The 22,084-nt window shown below is 44.3% G+C and overlaps 1 protein-coding gene across 1 annotated transcript in view; it reads left to right on the top strand.

The window, feature by feature from the left end:
• The window catches only part of rasa3 (RAS p21 protein activator 3), a 150,150-nt gene that overhangs the window by 74,955 nt on the left and 53,111 nt on the right, over positions 1-22,084 (top strand). Inside the window, exons 3-4 of the mRNA XM_078402198.1 lie at positions 6,011-6,114; positions 21,085-21,179. Coding sequence (XP_078258324.1) covers positions 6,011-6,114; positions 21,085-21,179 — 199 coding nt within the window. The remainder of the gene's footprint in view (positions 1-6,010; positions 6,115-21,084; positions 21,180-22,084) is intronic.

The raw sequence follows: 22,084 nt of genomic DNA, 5'->3' as shown, positions 1-22,084 counted from the left end.
CAAGGTGGGGAGATGGAGTTCATAATACGGACCATCCTGAATTTCAGTCATTGGTAGAGCAGGCCCAAATGGCTGAAAGGCCTGTTCGCATTCCAGTGTCCAGTCAAGTATCATGACAAGGTCAGTGTTCGCAAGATAATCCAAGAGATGAGTGTGGGCAAAAAACTAACTGTAGAAACTCAGCGGGTTGGACAAATCAAATGAGAGAGAATCATCTTGGGTTGAAACCCTGCATCAGAACTGAGAGTGGAGAGGGATAAGGAGGAGAGGGTGGAGGGCGAGGGTGAGACAGGGGCCAGTCGATGAAGGGTGGAACAAGGAGGGGTGGGTGTGAGGTCTGGGGATGTTACTCAGGGAAACGCATTATGTTTGTTTAGCTCTTTCCATCATGGGATAGGGTTGGGTGAGAGGAGCAATTTAGTTGACTCATCTTTACTAAGCTACTGACATCAAATGATAATGAAGAAGGTGGTTGCATGGACAGGTAGTATTGGCTGAGCAGAACGTGCCAAAGCCATGCACACACAGTACATTATTGTGGAAGAGTAAGTGGTGCTATTCGGCAAATGTGGCAGATTATGGCGCAAAGAAAGAGCCCAGCAACAGCCAAGAAGATGCATAACCAACTCAACTATTTTGATGGGTTGAATTGTTTTGTTGGGGAATGTTGACTAAAGCACTGACGGAGCTCTGCATTCTTGTCAGAGCCAGGAAGATCCCAATGTCAACCAGAGGTAGGGTTGCCAACTTTCTAACTCCCAAATAAGGGACAAAAGGTGACGTCACCGCCCGCGTCCCACGTGACCTCACCCAGCCAGCGGCCACGCACTCCCTCTCCACCAATGGCGGCCGGCCGGGCCGGGAGGTGGGTTGCAATGCAACCTCCGTCAGGCGAACACACTCGGCCCCGCTCCCCAAACACACTCCGTTAGCCTACACTGTCTGGGCCTACAGCGGCCCCCGGGTCTACAGTATCCGGGCCTACAGTGTCCGGGCCTACAGAGCCCCCCGGGCCTAATACGGGACAAGGGCGGTCCCTTGCGGGACAAACAAATTTAGCCCAATATACGGGATGTTCCGGCTAATACGGAACAGTTGGCAACCCGAACCAGAAGGTTAGGGTGAAATATGGCAGGGAGAGGGAGATTCAAAGAGAAAGGGCACTCTGAGAGGAGAGGCGTTGAGATAACAGCAGAGTGAGGGAACAAGAGATGTGTTCAGGGGGTTAGGTCATGTTGAGGTGGTGAGAGTGTGGAGATTGTGGAATTAAGTGCAGGAGAGAAGTAAGAGCAGGTTGAGGGATGGGAAGGGAGGGAGTTGTTGGTGGGGTGTGGGTGGGGGGGGGGGGGGGGGAGGGGAATCATTACTGCTGCTGATGGCTCATTGTGATTTGATACTGACCAAAACAACAGCCATTATGTTGAGATTCTTAAAATTCTGAAGTAATGTAGGACCTGTGGTTTATTGAATCACCCAAACTTAGCCTGGTCTTTGTGATGAATGCTAATTAATTGGTGTCATCTGGCACCAAATCAAAACCAGATGGGGAACTGCACAAAAGCCTCATTCTAACAGTCAACCATGGAACAAATACATTAATCTCCTGTATCCCCTCCCTGTTTCCCTCTGCCGAAATATTCAACTTACAAGCATCTTGTTCTGAAAGACGTGCGGCTGGCGGGGCTAAATGGCAGAGGGAGAAATTATGCTTTTGATTTTTGTTTCCCCATGGAGTCTTCTGAAACATTCCTCACTACAGCTTGCTGCAATTTTGAGCAGTGTCTGTCTAGGAACCTGACCCTTTTTATTTGAAGGCTGGCCCTTTGTTCAAAAAAGTTGTACTGTGAGGCTGTGAGGTATAAGGTTGATATGCTCCAATAAATTTTGTCAGAATTATTATTTAATGCAAGTATTGATGTAAACCCCCAAAAAATTTGAAACTTTACATTTTTGTCACCGCATTTCTACCTCTTAGTCCTCCGAGAAGGCGCGAATTAAAAGTTAGCCCTTTGACTTGACCCTTTGGTCACCTCGCCTAATGTTAATACCTAACCAATGCACTAATGTTCTTTTAGAGAGGGGAAATCAGCAGTCCGTATCTGACCTGGCTGCAGACACTCAAGGATTTGGTTGACTTTTCCACTCCGACACAGAGGCCCTTCAGTTCAGGAGTGAAGGGAATTGGAGTAAGGGGTGCATTATCAGTGATGCCTTTACCCCAGAACTGAATACTCATACTATTGTAGATTTGCTTTGCAGAGGAGCAAGCCATTCTGCCAGTCAGGCCTACTCAGCTCTTTAAAAAATTGGTTAGGTTATTTGATTAAAATTTAACCTCAGACTCAGATTCAGATGTTTATTGTCATAATCATGAGGGTGCAATAAAATTCTTTCTTCTCATGAAGCTCACAGAGCAAACATATACATAGTAGCGATAGATACAACAAATGCCACAGTGAATGTAAAACAGCAGAATCGTGCAAATGATTGCAGTGCAATCTGAAGCAATGCCAAACAAAATATTAAAGTACAATACAAATACAAAATAACAGATTGTGCGGGCGGTGCCTGATGGGCCAGGCGGGTAAGTGGTTTGTGAGGTGGTGTGCACCTTGCACCATTTTACGCTGGACCATTGTGTGCTCTTGGTTTGTGATGCTCAAGGTACTCACCACCCTGAGTGCACCCTGTCAATTTTGAGCAGCCATGAGCCATAGAGATATTGAGAATATCAATGAATCTTCTCCTCGCGTCCAACACCGACACAGTTTTCCAACTGGTGTTAAATTTGTGTTTACAGGGATTTACCACAACTTCTGGGCTTTTGGACTTTTGGTTTTATATAGAGTTAGTTAGTTAGTTAGTTAGTTAGTTAGTTAGTTAGTTGGTTGGTTGGTTGGTTGGTTGGTTGGTTGGTTGGTTGGTTGGTTGGTTGGTTGGTTGGTTGGTTGGTTGGTTGGTTGGTTGGTTGGTTGGTTGGTTGGTTGGTTGGTTGGTTGGTTGGTTGGTTGGTTGGTTGGTTGGTTAGTTAGTTAGTTAGTTAGTTAGTTAGTTAGTTGGTTTGTTTGTTTGTTGGTTAGTTCGTTCGTTAGTTCGTTAGTTCGTTAGTTAGTTAGTTCGTTAGTTCGTTCGTTTAGAAACAAGGAACTACATATGCTGGTTTGTAAAAAAAGACACAAAGTGTTGGAGTAATTCATTGGGCCAGGCAGCATCCTAAAAGAACATGGATAGGTGAAGTTTTGGGTCAGGACTCTTCTTTAAGCTGGTCTGAAGAAGGGGCTCGACCCAAAATGTCACTTATCCACGTTCTCCAAGGAGTCCGCCTAACTCGCTGCATTATTCCAGCACTTTGATTCTTAGTTAGTTAATTTTTTTTAAACTTTTTTTGTCGTTCATTATGGTATCCACTGAGTGCTATGTTTACATTTTTGTTGTGCTGCTGCAAGTAAGAATTTCATTATTCTGTTTCGGGACATATGGCAATAAAACACTCTTGACTTGACTTAAACAGTCCAATATCCTTGAGTTTTATTAACTGGATTGTTCATCTTCAAAGATTTCTTCTCATGCGTCTTTTTAAATGTGAACATTTAGCTTGTATTTGGGCCTAATTAATAGTCTTATCAATATGTGTCATCTCACACTTCCTCACGTTGCAATTTACTAGCCCACGCCCATCCTGGGCTGATTATATCCTCGTGGTTTATTTTCAGTCTTTCTCTTAGCTTGCTTTCGACTACGGTGCCATGTCCAGAGTTCATAATTGTGCCATGTGCTCGCAGGTGCAATTCAATCCTGCATAGCGCGAAGAGAGAGGTCCTGGTACTGTGAATCCTGCGGCTCTGTATTGTGCACTCCCCTCCCGTCCAATAAACAACACAGGTCCCAGCTTCCCCACCAAGAGCCAATTCTGTGTTTGTGCTGTTCCTGTTCCTTTTATTCCATTGACTTTACTTTAGACTTTAGAGATACAGTGCGGAAACAGGGCCTTCGGCTCACCGAGTCCACATCGACCAGCGATCACTCCGTACACTAGCACTATCCTACACACTAGGGACAATTTACAATTTTACCAAAGCCAATTAACCTACAAACTTGTACGTCTTTGGAGAGTGGGAGGAAAGCAGAGCACCTGGAGGAAACCCACGCGGTCACAGGGAGAACGTACAAACTCCATACAGACAGCACCCATAGTCAGGATCGAACCTGGGTCTCTGGCGCTGTAAGGCAGCAACTCTACCGCTGCGCCCCCGTGCTGCCCCTTAGACGTATCAAATGGCCTTTAACGTCGGATTACAAAACCTCAATCCTCTGTTAACTCACAAAACATATTTCAACCAAGAGCCAAGACTTATGTTCCTGTTGCTCTGGCCATTATATCTCCTTCGACCAACACTTAAAAACTGAATTTCTGGTCATTGTAATTTGTGGGAACTATCTTTGTACAAATGTGCGGCTGTATGCCTTGCATTGGTGCACTGCATCATTGACTGCTTTGGGGCATACTGAGGAGGTGAAAGACTGGACATAAATGCATGTCTGCTTCCTTGTGAATGCTTTGGAGGGAAGGTGTGTTTGGCTGAATGGCCTTTTCTGATCCGTCACCTGTGTGCTGCCAATTCCATTATGCATTTTGTCTCCACCATTCTGAAACCTACTGCTTGTAATTTAAGCAACAAATGCACTGAGCAAGTAATTGACATCTGTGAGTAATTTTCGAATATGAAGCATCAAACTCAACGCTTTTCTTGCAGACTCTGGAAGCTGACATTAATTGCCTTGCAGTGAACCAGCTGCTGTCCATTCAAACTAAACGTGTTCCAGCAAGTGGCCATTTCAAACTTGCTTCCATATTCCTTGCAGTCTTATTCTGTACCAGTTACCCTTGGCAGTGTCATTAGTCTGCATACAGTTATCTTCTGGCCTTTCACTTTGCATTTATTCACACTCAATGGAATGATATTTAATGTATAATGATATATGGTATGTAAAATTATGAGACATAAACAGTGTAGACAGCCAAACTTTTTTCCCCAGGATAGAAATAGCAAAAGTTGGAGGGCATACCTTTAAGGTGAGAAGGACAAGGGAGATGTGTGGGATAATTTTTTTACATAGAGGGGGGTGAGTACCTTGAACGTACTGCTGGAGGTGGTGGTGGAGGCAGATACGTCAGTGGCATTTAAGAGACTTAGATAGGCACAAGGATATTCAGGTAATGGAGAGATATAGATAAAGTGCAGGCAGATAAGAGTTGGTCTTGACATTATGTTCGGCATGGACATTGTGGGCCGTTGATGCTGTTCCTGTACTGGACTGTTCTCTGTGTCATGATTACCACTTATTGCTCTTCCCCTGAATTTGGTGCAGCAGGCAACTTTACTGGGTGATTGACACAAAATGCTGGAGTAACTCAGCGGGTCAGGCAGCATCTTGGGGGAGAAGGAATGGGTGATGTTTCGGGTCGAGACCTTTTTTACTGGGTGGTTAATAGTTAATGGCATTTTTGTGGGTTGGAGTGACGTATTGGCCAAGACTGGGTGAGGTTGGCAAGCTTTCTGCCAAATAGGATTCACTGGATCAGCCGGATTTTGACAGCCATCTAACAGCCTGCTCGCTGGTATCAACCCCTTATTTTTAATTTTTTAATTGTGTTCAAATTTTCCAACTGCTGCAAAATCTGAACTTGAGTTCGCTGAGTTATCAGTGAGCATTTTCTCTGCACCACCTTGACCAACAACCTTTTGACTGCATGTAATCTGAAGGTTTTCTAATAGTAGAAATGAGGAACTGCAGATGCTAGTTTACAAAAAAAGACCCAAAGTGCTGGAATAACTCAGCGGGTCAGGTAGCATCTCTGGTGAACATGGGTAGTTCACGTTTTGGGTTGGGACCCTTCTTCAGACTCTACATCAGACTTCTAATGGTGTCTGTTTAATTAAAAAATCGTCTTTTCTATCGTCCATTGCTGAACTTAAGTAAACTAAGAAAGACTAATATCTCATTTCAGCCCGTTTTATGGTGAAGATTTCTATTGTGAAATTCCAAGAAGCTTCCGCTACCTATCGTTTTATATTTTTGATAGAGATGTCTTTCGGAGGGATTCAATTATTGGTAAGTGGAACCTTTGCTGAGTAGTTATTTTGCCTTTGGTCTGTTGTTTGTGGCACGCTGACAAGTAGCTGTCATCTCCTCAAGTGAATTATACCTTTGTATTGTTTTATGTGTAGGAAAGAACTGCAGATGCTGGTTTAAATCGTAGACACAAAATGCTGGAGTAACTCAGCGGGACAAGCAGCATCTCTGGAGAGAAGGAATGGGTGATGTTTCGGGTCTAGACCACCTCGACCCGAAACGTCACCCATTCCTTCTCTCCAGAGATGCTACGTGGCACGCTGAGCAACTCCAGCATTTTGTGTCTACCTTTGCATTTCTTATACTCGTTCTAGAGTAAAGTCAGTATATTCTATTGACACATGTCTGCAGAAACCATATAACAGAGTGTTGGTTAGTCAGAGGCACCCTACCAATAAATCATTATACCTGGAACGGTTTCATGTCAATTATCAAAAGCATGTTAGGAGTTAATCTTGGGTGTGTCACACAGGGCAAGTGATATATTCCAGGCTAGGAGAGCGTTATTTAAATCATTTAGCCATAGCAATGTAACGAGTGAAGATTTGCAAACTCTTATTGATATATACTACAACTGTCAGCAACAAGGTAGAAGCAAGCCGTTTGGTTGGAAACAAAAAGTGGCCAATTCCTCTCACAGGATATCCTCTACAGGCTGATTACCAGCCACTTTCCTGGACATGAGAGAGAGTGACCCAGTTAGGATCCAGGATAAGTGCCCATTTAATTGGCAACTTCAGTCTGAGGCATAGTGCATCTTTAATGAGTGTAATGGAAATGTCCCAAGCTTCTCAAGCAAACAATGCTTGTGACTACTAATTCACGAACTTCTTCCCTAACGGCCATTGACAGAAGGCTAATGTTATACGAGCATCAGTGGATGATGTCTTCGGGCTTTGACTACCGTCATCAGAGAGCTCATATAGAATCATACAACATGGAAACGCGCCCCTCGTCCATGCTAACCAAGATGTCCCATCTAAGCTAGTCCCATTTGCCCGCACTTAGTCCATGTCCCATCAAACTTCTAAACTGAAGCTGTGCTATCCCTTCCCAGAGATTTGAATTAAAACTTTAGCCTGAAGTTAGCACTGCTAGAAGGCCAGTACAGAGGGAGGGCCACACTGTGGGAATGGCAGGAACGAGGAAGCACAGGACTGTCAGAAGGGCAGTCTGAGGGAGTGCCACATGGTTGGAGGGCAGCGCCAAGAAATTTATTTTTTATATATTTTGGAAGATTAATTTGTCGCGCCGAGTTGCTCTTGAGAAAGTGCTGGTGAGCTGCCCTCCAAAGCCATTGTAGACCTTCTGCAGAAGGTGCTCCCACATTCCTCTCAGATAGAGAGCTCCATGATATGGACCCAGTGATGACGAAGGTGATAAGTTTCCATATCAGGATAGCAAGTGACTTGGAAGGAAATCTGAGGTGGTGAAGTTCTTATGCACCTACTTGACAGGGTGTAGGGGTTGAGAGTGTGGGAGGTGCTGTTACAGCAGCCTGAGTGAGTGACTGCAGCACATTATTTTGCTGGTACATACTGCAACCACTGCACAGCAGTGGATGGAATGAATGTTTAGAGTGGTTGGTGGGGTGCCGATCGAGTGTGCTGCTTTGTCCTGATGTTGAGCCTCTTTACAGTTGTTGGAGTTGTACTCATGCAGGCAAGTAGAGCGTGTTCCATCACAGACTTTGGGTGTCAGGAGGTGAGTGACTCGCGTCAGGATATCCTGCTCTTGGAGTGAAGTATTTATGTGAATGCTCCAGTTGAATTTCTGGTCATGGTGACCCCAGAATATTGATGATGGAGACTCGGCCATTAAATGTCAGGGGTAAGTGGTTAGACCGCCTCTTGTTGGAAATGGTCAATGCCCAGCACTCTTTTAAAGAGAATGTTACTTATCAACCCATGCCTGAGTGTTGCCGAGGTCTTGCTGCATGCAGGCAGGGATTGCTTTATTTGCAGAGGAGTAGTGAACAAAATTGAACATTGTTCAGTCATTGGAGAACATCCCCACTTCTGACCTAATGATGGAAGGAAAAGCAGAAATGGGGATTAAGCAGCTGAAGATAGTTGGGCCAAGGACACTGTCCTGAAGAACTCATGAAGTGATGTCCTGGAGCTGGAATGATTGGCCTCCATTATACCACATCCGGTCAAATGTTGCCTTGATGTCTAAGAGCAGCCACTGTCACCTCACCTCTGCAATTCAGATCTTCGGTCCACTGTCGCCCAAGGTTGAGTGAGGTCTGGTGCGGAGTGGTCCTGGTGCAACCCAAAATGGGCACGAATGAGCAGGTGAGCAGCTGCTGCATGAGAGCTCTGTTGACGACAGCTTCAATTGCATTGCTGATAATTGAGCTTAGATTGAATTTGTCCTGCTTTTTAGCGAACAGGATGTACATGGACAATTTTCCATAATTTCACATTGAACTGGAATTGCCTGGCCGGAGTATAAGCCGGTTCTGAGGTGCAGGTCTTCAGTACTACATTGGATATGTTGTCTGGTCTCATAGACTGTGGGGCAGTGCAGAGCACTACCCAAGAACATGAGAAAATAGGTACAGGAGTAGGTCATTGCCTTGTCATTCAATATGAACATGGGTGATCTGTGCTCTCCACATTTCCTCTTCTATGCTATTTCTCCTTCCTCTATTCCTCGATATTTCAAATATTTATCTATCTCTGCTTTAAATACCTCCAATGATCCAGCTTGCACCATACATTGGGGCAGAGTAATTCAGAGAGCCACTATTCATTGTGAGAAGAAATTTCTACTAATCTCATTTAAAATTATCTGAAAGGGCCTGTCATTTTAAATGTGATTGTGATTTTAAATGTGTTTTTTTGTGATTCATGTACTAGAACACCTATATTCCCTCTGTACTTCATTCATTTGTGGTCTCTCTCCATCCAGATAATCTGCCTTTAAACTTCTCGTACCCAAGTGCCTGATCTCACACTTCCCCACATTAAACTCCATTTATCAGTCTGCATTTAAAATGGCCAGCCTCGCCTTATACATATGTCACCTTGGTTGCACTCTCCCACTTGTGAAAGCATTCCCAACATCTACCCTGTCAAGGCACCACAGAACCTTATGTTTGAATAGGGTCACTCCTAATTTTTTCTAAACTCCAAGAAATATAGGCCCAAACTATTTGCTCTCTATTGGTAGGCCAACCCTCTTGTATCAGGAATTAGCTGATATGAATCTCCTTTGGACTGCCTCCAATGTTACTATAGTTTTTTTAAGTGAGGGGAACAAAACAGATGCAATATTTCAGACAAAGCCTCACCAACACTGTACAATAACAGCAGAACTTTCCTATTTTACAACTGCAACCCCTTTGTAATGAAGGCCAAAATCCCATTTGATTTGTTCGACCTGTCTGCTAATTTTTTGTGATTTATTTACTAGAACACCTAGATTCCTCTGTACTGCATTCTGCAGTCTCTCTCCATTCAAATACTGCCTTTTAATTTCTCGTACCCAAGTGCATGATCTCACACTTCCCCACATTAAACTCCATTTATCAGTCTGCTTTGCTCACTCACTCTATCTATATCCTGTTGCAGAATCACAGTATGCTTATCACAACATGCCCTTCCACCTATTTTCATATCAGTGGCAAATTTGGAAACTTTACATGCTGTTCCTTCCTCCAGATCATTAATGTAAATCGTGAACAATTGCAGGCCAAGAACTGATCCCTGAGGTACTCCATGAGTTACTTCCTTCCAGTCTGAAAATAACACAGGGCGGCACGGTGGCGCAGTGGTAGAGTTGCTGCCTTACAGCGAATGCAGCGCCAGAGACTCGGGTTCGATCCCGACTATGAGTGCTTGTCTGTATGAAGTTTGTACATTCTCCCTGTGACCTGCATGGGTTTTCTCCGAGATCTTTGGTTTCCCTCCCTACTCCAAAGACGTACAGGTAGGTAGGTTAATTGGCTTGGTAAAATGTAAAAAAAGTCCCCAGTGGGTGTAGGATAGTGTTAATTAGCGGGGATCGCTGGTCGGTGCGGACCCGGTGGGCCGAAGGGCCTGTTTCCGCGCTGTAACTCTGAACCAAACTAAACCCATTTATTCCAGCTCTTTTTTTCTATGAGACAAGCAGCTTTCAAACCATTCTAATACACTTCGACCAAAACCATAGACTTTTAATTAATGCACCAGTCTCTTTCATGGCAGTTTGTCAAATGCCTTTTGAAAATATAAATACATTACATCTATATATTTCCCTTTATCACTTCTTCCCATTGCATCCTCAAAGAATCTGGGCAAATTTGTCAAACATGATTTACCTTTCACAACACCATGTTGACACGGTTTAATTATATACAGCATTTTTAAGTGATTACCTGTTTCCTCTTTGAGGATTGACTCCAGCATCATGCCAGTAATTGCTGTTGAACAAACTGGCTGATAGTTCCCTGTCTTCTGTCTTTCACTCTTTTTGAACTAGGAAGTCATATTGGCTGTTTCCAATCTTCTGGTATCCTCCCGGAGTTTTACTTTACTTTAGACTTTAGAGACATAACGCGGAAACAGGCCCTCTGGCCCACCTAGTCCGCGCCGACCAGCGATCACCCCATACACTAACACTATCCTACATACAAGGGACAATTTACAGTTTTACCGAAGCCAATTATCCTACAAATCTGTCCGTCTTTGGAGTGTAGGAGGAAACCGCAGCACCTGGGGAAGCCCACATGGTCACAGGGAGAAGATGCAAACTCCGTACAGACAGCACCCATAGTCAGGATCGAACCTGGGTCACTGGTGCTGTTAGGCAGCAACTCTACCACTGTGTCATGATATCATTCTATGAGTTATGTGAAAAATGTCAACCAATGTGCCCACTATCATTGCAGTACAGAGGGAGTGTTGTACTGTTGGAGGGGCAGTGGCGAGGGAGCATTGCCCTATGAGAGGGGCAATATTGAGGGAATACCATGAGGAGCAGAAGGTGTAAAATAGGTTGCAGGGAAATAAGAGGGGGGATGGATTGCTGTGGGAGCCAGCATAGACTCAATGGGCCACATGGCCTCCTTCGGTGCTATAAACAATTTTGACCATATGAATCACATTTGCAAACCAGGTGGTCAGAAGAAATCCTAAAGGCTGGAAGCTCCATGTTAGCTTTCTGCACACTTCACACAGTACCAGATGTCGATCAATCACTGACTGAAAGGTAAAGAACTGCAGATGTTGGAACTGTGAAACAGAAGCACAAAATGCTGGAACTACCAAGCAAACCAGACAGCATCAGACAAAGAAATCTGAAGCATTAATTCTCCTTCTCCAGAGATGCTGCCTGATCTGGTGACTGTTTCCAACATTTTATGTTTTCATCATTTTAGACCTCTGTAGTTACTTGAGCAACTGATTGCAACCTGCTTCATGACTTTCAATTTCCAGCTCCCAAGAATGAGCATTTTTAGTCAAGATTTAAGGTGAGGTTTGAGTGCCATATGCAAACGAGAATTCGATTTTCATCACTTCTACTTAAGATGCCCATTTTTTAACATTGTCACATCGCAGAATGTAACTATTCAACTCACTGATGCCGTGCCAACTCTTTTGGAGGGATTCAGCATTATTCCTTCAACTGAATGACACGCCCTAGGTACAGCCCTTGTGACAGTGCTCCCCTTCCACTGGTTCAGATCTACCTGACTGACAGTGCAGCATTCCCTCAGTCCTCCACGGGCCTGGGCTTATCTGCTTCTATCTTTACAGTGGCACTCGGACACACAATGTTTTGACTCGGAGTCAACAAAGCTCTGACTGAGCCTTGGATGTCAACTTTAACATAATACAATGTCTCATGATGCTTTGTGGAAGCATTCTTGGATAAAGCACTCACATCAGGAGGCGTTCATAGAGGATGAAAAGCTGGTCACAGAAATAGATTTTAACAGACATCTTGAACAGGTGATTCCAGATGAGGTAAGGAGAGGTTTATTGAGGCGATTCCGGAGTCCAACGCTTAGGCAGCTGAAGACATGGCCTTCAGCGATGGATCAAAGTTGCACAAGGTCGAAAATAAAGGAGCACAGAGATCTTGGAGGAAATGTGATCATTTGATGACTGCAGGCTTGAGATTTTCTTCGAGCCACTCAGGCTACTGCCCCATTGATCTGGAAACCTGTCAACATTTGTTCTCATTTTAATTCTGATGCAGACTGTTCCAGCATTAATCACTCTGCTCAATGTTTCCTCACTCTGCTCAATGTTTCCTCACCGACAGAGTTTCCAGCGTGCACCATCAGACTGTATGCTCAGATAAACAGATTGCATAATCTGTCATCCTGCCTTGGGCTTTAATCAGAGGAGACCGATGATGGCAGCAGGGTTGTCCTCTGATTCCACATGCTCAGAGCTCACAATTGGGAAATGGCCATCTTGAAATGGCCTTATATTCCCAGAAATATGAGCTAAATGGAGTTAAAGATCGGTACTTAACATTTTGAAACTGGCCTAATCATGGATTTAGTGAGGATTTACACATTTTTACTATTGTGATATATTTATTTCCCATGCCCAGTTACTAAGTATTTCTATAATACCTTGCATGACCTCTGGATTTTCCAGTGCACTATACAACCAATAAAATGTAGACTGATGCAAGGCAGTCCGCTGATGAACAGCAAGCTACTGTAATCAGGAGCAGGATGAAGAAACAAGGAACTGCAAATGCTGGATTACAAAAGAAGACACAGAGTGCTGGAGTAACTCAGCAGGTCAGGCAGCATCTGTGGAAAACATGGATAGGGGACGTTTTATGTCACGATCCTTACCCAGCTCGAAACGTCACCTATCCATTTTCTCCAGAGATAATGCCTGACCCACTGAATTACTCCAGCACTCTGTGTCTTCTTGTGTGATCATTTAAGTGAGAAGTCTGGTGAATTGGACAAAGGCAATTTAATTGGTGATATAAGCAAGACTTGCAAAAGGGTGCAGCCCTGTTCGGGTGCAGCCCAGTGAGAAAAGTGCGAGTCTTTGGCTGCGAGTCTTCGGCGAGGAGGCTGAGGTGAGGAGGGTACAATTGTTTTAAGCCTGAACTGTTTATAGACACAAGGTAATGGCGGAAAAGTTGGTGCAGTGTGTTTCCTGCAGGATGTGGGAAGATAGGGACGTCGCTGGAGCTTCTGGGAGCTACACCTGCAAGAGCTGTGTCCAGGTGCAGCTCCTGAATGGACGTGTGGTGGAGTTGGAGAGGCAGTTGGATGACCTCAGGGCCATCTGGGAATGCGAAAGTTTCCTCGACAGGACCAATTGTGAGGCTGTCACGTCAAGGGTCCAGGTCGAGCGAAGGTGGGAGACTGTTTCAGGGGGGAGTGGACGTGGACGTGGACTACAGGAGACCCCAGTGGCTGTGCCTATTGCAAATAGGTATACCCTCTTGGGAACTGTCGGGGTGGCGGACCTGTTGGCAAGGATACTCGACAGGGGAGACCGAAGTCAGGAAGAGCCGTAGTGGTGGGTGACTCCATCGTCCGAGGGACGGACAGAAGATTCTGTGGCAGCAGGAGGGACTTGAGGATGGTCTGTTGCCTCCCTGGTGCCAGGGTTCAGCACATCATGGACCGGCTTCAGAAAATCCTAGTGAGGGGAGGCGATCAACCTGAAGTCGTTGTGCACGTGGGCACGAATGACGTCGGGCGGAAGAGGAAGGAGGTGCTACAGCGGGACTTTAGAGAGTTAGGAAAAAGACTGAGAAGTAGGACGTCGAAGGTGGTTATCTCTGGACTGCTACCGGTACCTCGTGCTGGTGAGGCCAGGAACAGGGAGATAGAGGGTATGAATTTATGGCTGAGGGACTGGTGCAGAGAGCAGGGATTTAGATTTCTGGACCACTGGGATCTCTTCTGGGCTAGGGGTGACTTGTACAAAAGGAACGGGTTACATCTTAACAGCAGGGGGACAAACATTCTGGCAGGCAGGTTTGCTAGTGCGACACCTGTGGCTTTAAACTAAGTAGTGGGGGGGAGGGGTTAACAAATTGTGAATATGAAGATGAGGTTAAAGGGAATACAGGAGATATTGCAGAAGACTCTCGGAAGAATGGGAACAGAAGTTCTAGAGGGGAAAAGAGATTAAGGGCAGGGCCATTTGTGACCGATGTGAGAGGGGAGGTAAATACAGAAGTTAAAGTGTTGTACTTAAATGCGCGTAGTATAAAAAATAAAGTGGATGAGCTTGAGGCTCAGTTAGTCATGGGCAAGTATGATGTTGTAGGGATCACTGAGACATGGCTACAAGAGGACCAGGGCTGGGAACTGAATATTCAGGGATACACAACGTATTGAAAAGACAGACAGGTGGGCAGAGGGGGTGGGGTTGCTCTGCTGGTAAGGAATGATATTCATTCCCTTGCAAGGGGTGACATAGAATCAGGAGATGTTGAATCAGTATGGATAGAAATGAGGAATTGTAAGGGTAAAGAGACCCTAATGGGAGTTATCTATAGGCCCCCAAACAGTAGCCTCGACATAGGGTGCAAGTTGAATCAGGAGATAAAATTGCCGTGTCACAAATGTAATGCTACGGTGGTTATGGGAGATTTCAGCATGCAGGTAGACTGGGAAAATCAGGTTGGAAATGGACCCCAGGAAAGAGAGTTTGTAGAGTGCCTTCGAGATGGATTCTTAGAACAGCTTGTACTGGAGCCTACCAGGGAGAAGGCAATTCTCGATTTAGTGTTGTGTAATGATCCTGGTCTGATAAGGGGACTAGAGGTAAAAGAGCCATTAGGAGGCAGTGATCACAACATGATAAGTTTTACTCTGCAAATGGAAAGGCAGAAGGGAAAATCGGAAGTGTCAGTATTACAGTATAGCAAAGGGGATTACAGAGGCATGAGGCAGGACCTGGCCAAAATTGACTGGAAGGAGGCCCTAGCAGGGAAGACGGTAGAACAGCAATGGCAGGTATTCCTGGGAATAATGCAGAGGTTGCAGGATCAATTTATCCCAAAGAGGCGGAAAGACTCTAACGGGAGTAAGAGACACCTGTGGCTGACAAGGGAAGTCAAGGACAGCATAAAAATTAAGGAGAGGAAGTATAACATAGCAAAGAAGAGTGGGAAGACAGAGGATTGGGACTCTTTTAAAGAGCAACAAAAGTTAACTAAAAAGGCAATACGGGGAGAAAAGATGAGGTACGAGGGTAAACTAGCCAATAATATAAAGGAGGATAGCAAAAGTTTTTTTAGGTACTTGAAGAGGAAAAAAATAGTCAAGGCAAATGTGGGTCCCTTGAAGACAGAAGCAGGGGAATTTATTATGGGGAACAAAGAAATGGCAGACGAGTTAAACCGTTACTTTGGATCTGTCTTTACTGAGGAAGATACACACAATCTCCCAAATGTTCTAGGGGCCGGAGAACCTAGGGTGATGGAGGAACTGAAGGAAATCCACATTAGGCAGGAAATGGTTTTGGGTAGACTGATGGGACTGAAGGCTGATAAATCCCCAGGGCCTGATGGTCTGCATCCCAGGGTACTTAAGGAGGTGGCTCTAGAAATAGTGGAAGCATTGGAGATCATTTTTCAATGTTCTATAGATTCAGGATCAGTTCCTGTGGATTGGAGGATAGCAAATGTTATCCCACTTTTTAAGAAAGGAGGGAGAGAGAAAACGGGTAATTATAGACCAGTTAGTCTGACATCAGTGGTGGGGAAGATGCTGGAGTCAATTATAAAAGACGAAATTGCTGAGCATTTGGATAGCAGTAACAGGATCATTCCAAGTCAGCATGGATTTACGAAGGGGAAATCATGCTTGACAAATCTACTGGAATTTTTTGAGGATGTAACTAGGAAAATTGACAGGGGAGAGTCAGTGGATGTGGTGTACCTCGACTTTCAGAAAGCCTTCGACAAGGTCCCACATAGGAGATTAGTGGGCAAAATTAGAGCACATGGTATTGGGGGGTAGGGTACTGACATGGATAGAAAATTGGTTGACAGACAGAAAGCATAGAGTGGGGATAAATGGGTCCTTTTCGGAATGGCAGGCAGTGACCAGTGGGGTACCGCAAGGTTCGGTGCTGGGACCCCAGCTATTTAAGATATACATTAATGACTTAGATGAAGGGATTAAAAGTACCATTAGCAAATTTGCAGATGATACTAAGCTGGGGGGTAGTGTGAATTGTGAGGAAGATGCAATAAGGCTGCAGGGTGACTTGGACAGGTTGTGTGAGTGGGCGGATACATGGCAGATGCAGTTTAATGTAGATAAGTGTGAGGTTATTCACTTTGGAAGTAAGAATAGAAAGGCAGATTATTATCTGAATGGTGTCAAGTTAGGAAGGGGGGATGTTCAACGAGATCTGGGTGTCCTAGTGCATCAGTCACTGAAAGGAAGCATGCAGGTACAGCAGGCAGTGAAGAAAGCCAATGGAATGTTGGCCTTCATAACAAGAGAAGTTGAGTATAGGAGCAAAGAGGTCCTTCTACAGTTGTACCGGGCACTGGTGAGACCGCACCTGGAGTACTGTGTGCAGTTTTGGTCTCCAAATTTGAGGAAGGATATTGAGGGCGTGCAGCGTAGGTTCACTAGGTTAATTCCCGGAATGGCGGGACTGTCGTATGTTGAAAGGCTGGAGCAATTAGGCTTGTATACACTGGAATATAGAAGGATGAGGGGGGATCTTATTGAAACATATAAGATAATTAGAGGATTGGACACATTAGAGGCAGGAAACATGTTCCCAATGTTGGGGGAGTCCAGAACAAGGGGCCACATTTTAAGAATAAGGGGTAGGCCATTTAGAACGGAGATGAGGGAGAACTTTTTCAGTCAGAGAGTGGTGAAGGTGTGTAATTCTCTGCCTCAGAAGGCAGTGGAGGCCAGTTCGTTGGATGCTTTCAAGAGAGAGCTGGATAGAGCTCTTAAGGATAGCGGAGTGAGGGGGTATGGGGAGAAGGCAGGAACGGGGTACTGATTGAGAGTGATCAGCCATGATCGCATTGAATGGCGGTGCTGGCTCGAAGGGCTGAATGGCCTACTCCTGCATCTATTGTCTATTGTCTATTGATGTTCTGGTTCAGTGGTGTTGGGTGGGGATAAATATTGCTAATGATTCGAGAGAGAACTTGGCTCCATCTCTTCGAAATAGTATCATGTTAACTTTAATGTCCAACTGAGAGAGCTCTTTAGAATGTTATAACATTTTAACATTTTGTGGCTTTTGGTTAATTCCATTTATTTTAGATGTTTTAAGTGCAATTACATGTTAACTAAAGGTAACAGAATATTCCAATTTGATTCATACTTCATTGAAAGTAACTACACTTCACAACTAAAAATGGTGCAGTGAGTGAGAAATTCAAGTAACGGTTTGATTTGAGCATCCATCAGCAATCAAACAGGATGCGGCCATGGAAGATGTGTGCTATGCATTGGGGGTTGGCTGATGGGTATAACCAGATGTGCTCATCAGAACCGTCTGAATGAAGGTTTGATGTGAAGCTTGGTCAAAAGTCTGAGGAATGGTTATACTGGATTATTTATTCACAAAGTGACTCAGTATTAGATTATTCATCACTTTAAGACATAAAGAGAAATTGTAAATTAAATAACCTCATAAATCCAAGCTGAACTGTGATGTTTAACCGTTTGAAACCAATGGATGAATGTTCCGATGATAGGTGAGGTAGATAATTGTCGGGAACCAACCTATTTTCAGTCTTTGGCAAGGATTTATTATTTTGTTCCCCTAACCATGGTTCTACGCTCCTCGCCTTGCCAAGACTAAGAATTTTACAAGTTTCAATGAGATCTTCTCTCAGTCTTCTAACGCAAGGGAATAAAGAACCACTTTACTCAATCTCTCCACATGCGGCAAACCAATTGAGTGAATCTTCACAACGTTCCACTACAGCATGGATATATTCCTTTCATAGGCAAGAAGTTCAAACCGAGCACAATACTCCATTTTAAGTCTTACCCAGCCCCTGTTCAATTGCAGTAAAACTTCCTTGCCACTGTACTTAAATATAATTGTATTAAAAGTTAAAATGCCATTTGAATTGCTTGTGGAACCTACATGCAACTTACACGATCACTGATGATGGGACTGGCAGGGTTACCCATGGCAAAAAAGTTGAGGAGGAGGTTCCTGACAAAGTGTGGCCCAAGAAGACCTCAGCGGTGAAACAGGCGGAGGATATTGGCTGGCCAGCAGGTGGAGCACCGCTGAGAAGGCAGAAGATGGCTGCTGCAGGGAAGGACTTCAAATATTGTGGAGTGCATGCTGTTGGATCCAGGTCTTTCTCTGTCAAGGACCATGAGGTGGCGGTCCATCCTCCCCATGTTAAAAAATTCAACGCATTGGCATTAGTTTAGTTTAGCGTAGAGATACGGCGCGGAAAAGCTCCTTCGGCCCACCAAGTTCACCGACCAACAATGGAAGGAAATCTGGTTTGAAGCCGGATAATGGAGGGGTAGAAGCTGTTCCCGATTCTGTACGTTTCAGGGTTTTAGTTGAAGGAATGTTGGTTAGTTCAAGATATGAAAACTGAGTCACACTGCGCAATGAGCCTGCTGGTAATGACAACCAAAGAAAGACCTACAGCTAATGAAAGCCAAATGTGAAGAAGGACTAACAGTGCATTCAGAAAGTATTCAGACCCCTTCACCTTCTCCACATTTTGTTATGTTACAGCCTTATTTTTAAATGGGTTAAATTCTTTTTTTTTAATCATCAATCTACACACAATACCCCATAATAAAAAAGCGAAAACAGGTGTTTAAAATTTTTTGTAAAGTAATTAAAAAGAAATAACTGAAATATCACATTTACATAGGTATTCAGACCCTTTGCTATGACACTCATCCTGTTCCCATTGATTATCCTTGAGATGTTTCTACAACTTGTTTGGAGTCCACCAGTGGTAAATTAAATTGATTGGACATGATTTGAAAAGGCACACGCCTGTCTATATAAGGTCCCACAGTTGACTGTGCATGTCAGAAGAAAAACCAAGCCATGAAGACGAAGGGCTTGTCCGTAGACCACCGAGACAGGATTGTGTCGAGACACAGATCAGGGGAAGGGTATAAAACAATTTCTGCAGCATCGCAGGTTCTGAAGAGCACAGTGGCCTCCGTCATTTTTAAATGGAAGAACTTTGGAACCACTAGGACTCTTCATAGAGCTGGCCGCCCGGCCAAACTGAGCAATCGGGGGAGAATGGCCATGGTCAGGGAGGTGACCAAGAACCCGATGGCCACTCTTTGACAGAGCTCCAGAGTTCCTCGGTGAAGATGGGAGAACCTTCCAGAAGGACAACTATATCTGCAGCACTCCACCAATCAGGCCTTTATGGTAGAGTGGCCAGACGGAAGCCACTCCTCAGCAAAAGGCACATGACAGCCCGCTTGGAGTTTGCCAAAAGGCACCTAAAGGACTCAGATCATGAAAAACAAGATTCTCTGGTCTGATGAAACCAGATTGAACTCTTTGGCCTGAATGCCAAGCGTCAAGTCTCATCACCTGGCCAATACCATGCCTACGCTGAAGCAGGGTGGTGGCAGCATCATGCTGTGGGGATGTTTTTCAGCGGCAGGAACTGGGAGACTAATCAGGATCAAGGGAAAGATGAACGGAACAAAGTACAGAGAGATCCTTGATGAAAACCTGCTCCAGAGCATTCTGGACCTGGGGCGGAGGTTCACCTTCCAACAGGACAATGACCCTTAGCACACAGCCAAGACAATGACTTCATGGAGTGACTTCATGACAAGTCTGTGAATGTCCTTGAATGGCTCAGCCAGAGCCGGGACTTGAACCTGATCGAACATCTCTGGAGGGACCTGAAAGTAGCTGTGCATCGATGCTCCCCATCCAACCTGACAGAGCTTGAGAAGATCTGCAGAGAAGAATGGGAGAAATTACCCAAATACCAGGTGTGCCAAGATTGTAGTTTCATACCCAAGAAGGCTTGAGGCTGTAATCGCTGCCAAAGGTGCCTCAACAAGTACTGAGTAAAGGGTCTGAATACTTATGTAAATGTGATATTTCAGTTATTTCTTTTTAATTTTACTTTGCAAACATTTTTAAACAGCTGTTTTCTCTTTATTATTATGGGGTATTGTGTTTAGATTGATGGTAAAAAAATGAATTTAATCCATTTTAAAATAAGGCTGTAACGTCACAAAATATGGAAAAAGTGAAGGGGTCTGAATATTTTCTGAATGCATTGTATGCAAATGGGTCAGTAGCTGGAAAATCTTTGTATTCACCATGAAACCATTAGAAAGGAGATTCAGGATTTCACAATTTCAGGAAGTGAAGCAGATGTGAATATTGCCGTTAGTTACTCAGTGAATGGTTTCCATGGATTGTAATGCTAAGTTCAGAATCTATACTGTGCAGTTTAGCAGAAAATGCATGTTTTAAGATGTGAGCAGACGTCAATACGTGCACAAAAAGCAGGCTGCTTTTGCTGTTAATTATATGTTATTTTAGTGTTTGAATGCAGTAGATGAGGTTTGAATAGTTACATGTGAATCTCTGTCTCACTCGGAAGGATTACTGGCGTCCCTGGATGGATGTGAGGGAGGAGATACAGGGACAGGTGTTGCATCACCTTTGATAACAGGGGAAGATATCTGGGGAGTGGATGGTTAGGGTGGGAAGGGACGAGTAAACGAAGGAGTTGCAAAGGGAGGAGGGAACGGTCTCTGCGGAAGACGGAAAGCGGTGGGTATAGAAAGAAGTGACTGGTGGTGGGATCACGTTGAAGGTGGTGGAAATGGTGGAGAAAGATGTGTTGATTGCAGAGGCTGGTGGGGTGATACGTAAGGATCAGCTAAACTCATAGGGATAGTGTCTTTACAAGAGGCAGGTGAGTTGGTGTGTAAACTGGTGGGGGTATTCTGGAAAGACAAGATCAAGATCATGTACGTATCCTGTTCTCTGCTTGCAGGGAAGGTTGCTGTCAAGAAGGATGAACTTCAGAACTATCACAACCGGGATACCTGGTTCCCACTGCAACCGGTAGACGCCGATTCAGAAGTTCAGGTGAGTTCAAGAAAAAGAAAGATGTCTATTCCTGTAGTTCCTTTCTCAATTTGAGATGTCCCAAGGAGCAGAGGAACTAATCGAGAGTAGCCACTGTCAGAAGTACACTAGCCAGCCACTTGCACTTTCCAAGAACCTGCTAGAGCAATAAGACATTAATACTTGAAGATGTTGTTCGGGAAAGTATTGGCCGAGAGCATCAAGTGTTGCAACACATGCACCAGGGTAAGTATTGGGATGAAAGGTTAGAGATATGGAATATTAATTTTGTTTTTCCCTCCACAGTGCTGACTGACCTGTTGAGTATTTCTGTCATTTTTTAAAATGTTTCTATTAAATAATGTAGAAAATTTCCATTGAGACCTGGAGAACTTCCCTGTTCCTTTCTGAAGATGTGCCACATGACCTTTTATGACTTTGATTAATGGAAAGATGGAGAGAATCTGCAATGAGGTAGGGTTAGGGTGGTTGGGAAGGGGGATAATTAATGCAGCAGGTCACACCGTTGAAGTGTTCCTCTTTTTGGTAACAGCCTATTTCCATTGTTGCTTTCCACGAATACACAGGTTACGCCCAGCTGGAACAGGGACCTAAGTCCACTTGTTAGTCTCCCTATTTACATTGAATTTTTTCCACATAAGGGAAGGGAGAAAGAAAAGGCTGCCATTTTTAACACTTTTAAATGGTCATTGTACGTCAACAACTGCAAAATATTTTAAAGCTCATACTTTAACAGTGTAACATGATGTGTTCCCTTCCCAACCACCCTAACCCTATCCCATTGTGGATTCTCTCCATCCTCCCATTAATCAAGGACACACAAGATCTCGTGACACATATTCAGAAGGGAGCTGGAGAGATCTCCGGGGCAGACGAAAAATTCTACATAATTTAATAGAAAAGTT

This window comes from Rhinoraja longicauda, chromosome 7 (assembly GCF_053455715.1).
Source record: "Rhinoraja longicauda isolate Sanriku21f chromosome 7, sRhiLon1.1, whole genome shotgun sequence".
In the NCBI taxonomy this organism is placed as follows: Eukaryota; Metazoa; Chordata; class Chondrichthyes; order Rajiformes; family Arhynchobatidae; genus Rhinoraja; species Rhinoraja longicauda.
Note: the sequence above shows the minus strand (reverse complement) of the source record. Positions and strands in the feature narration are given on the sequence as shown.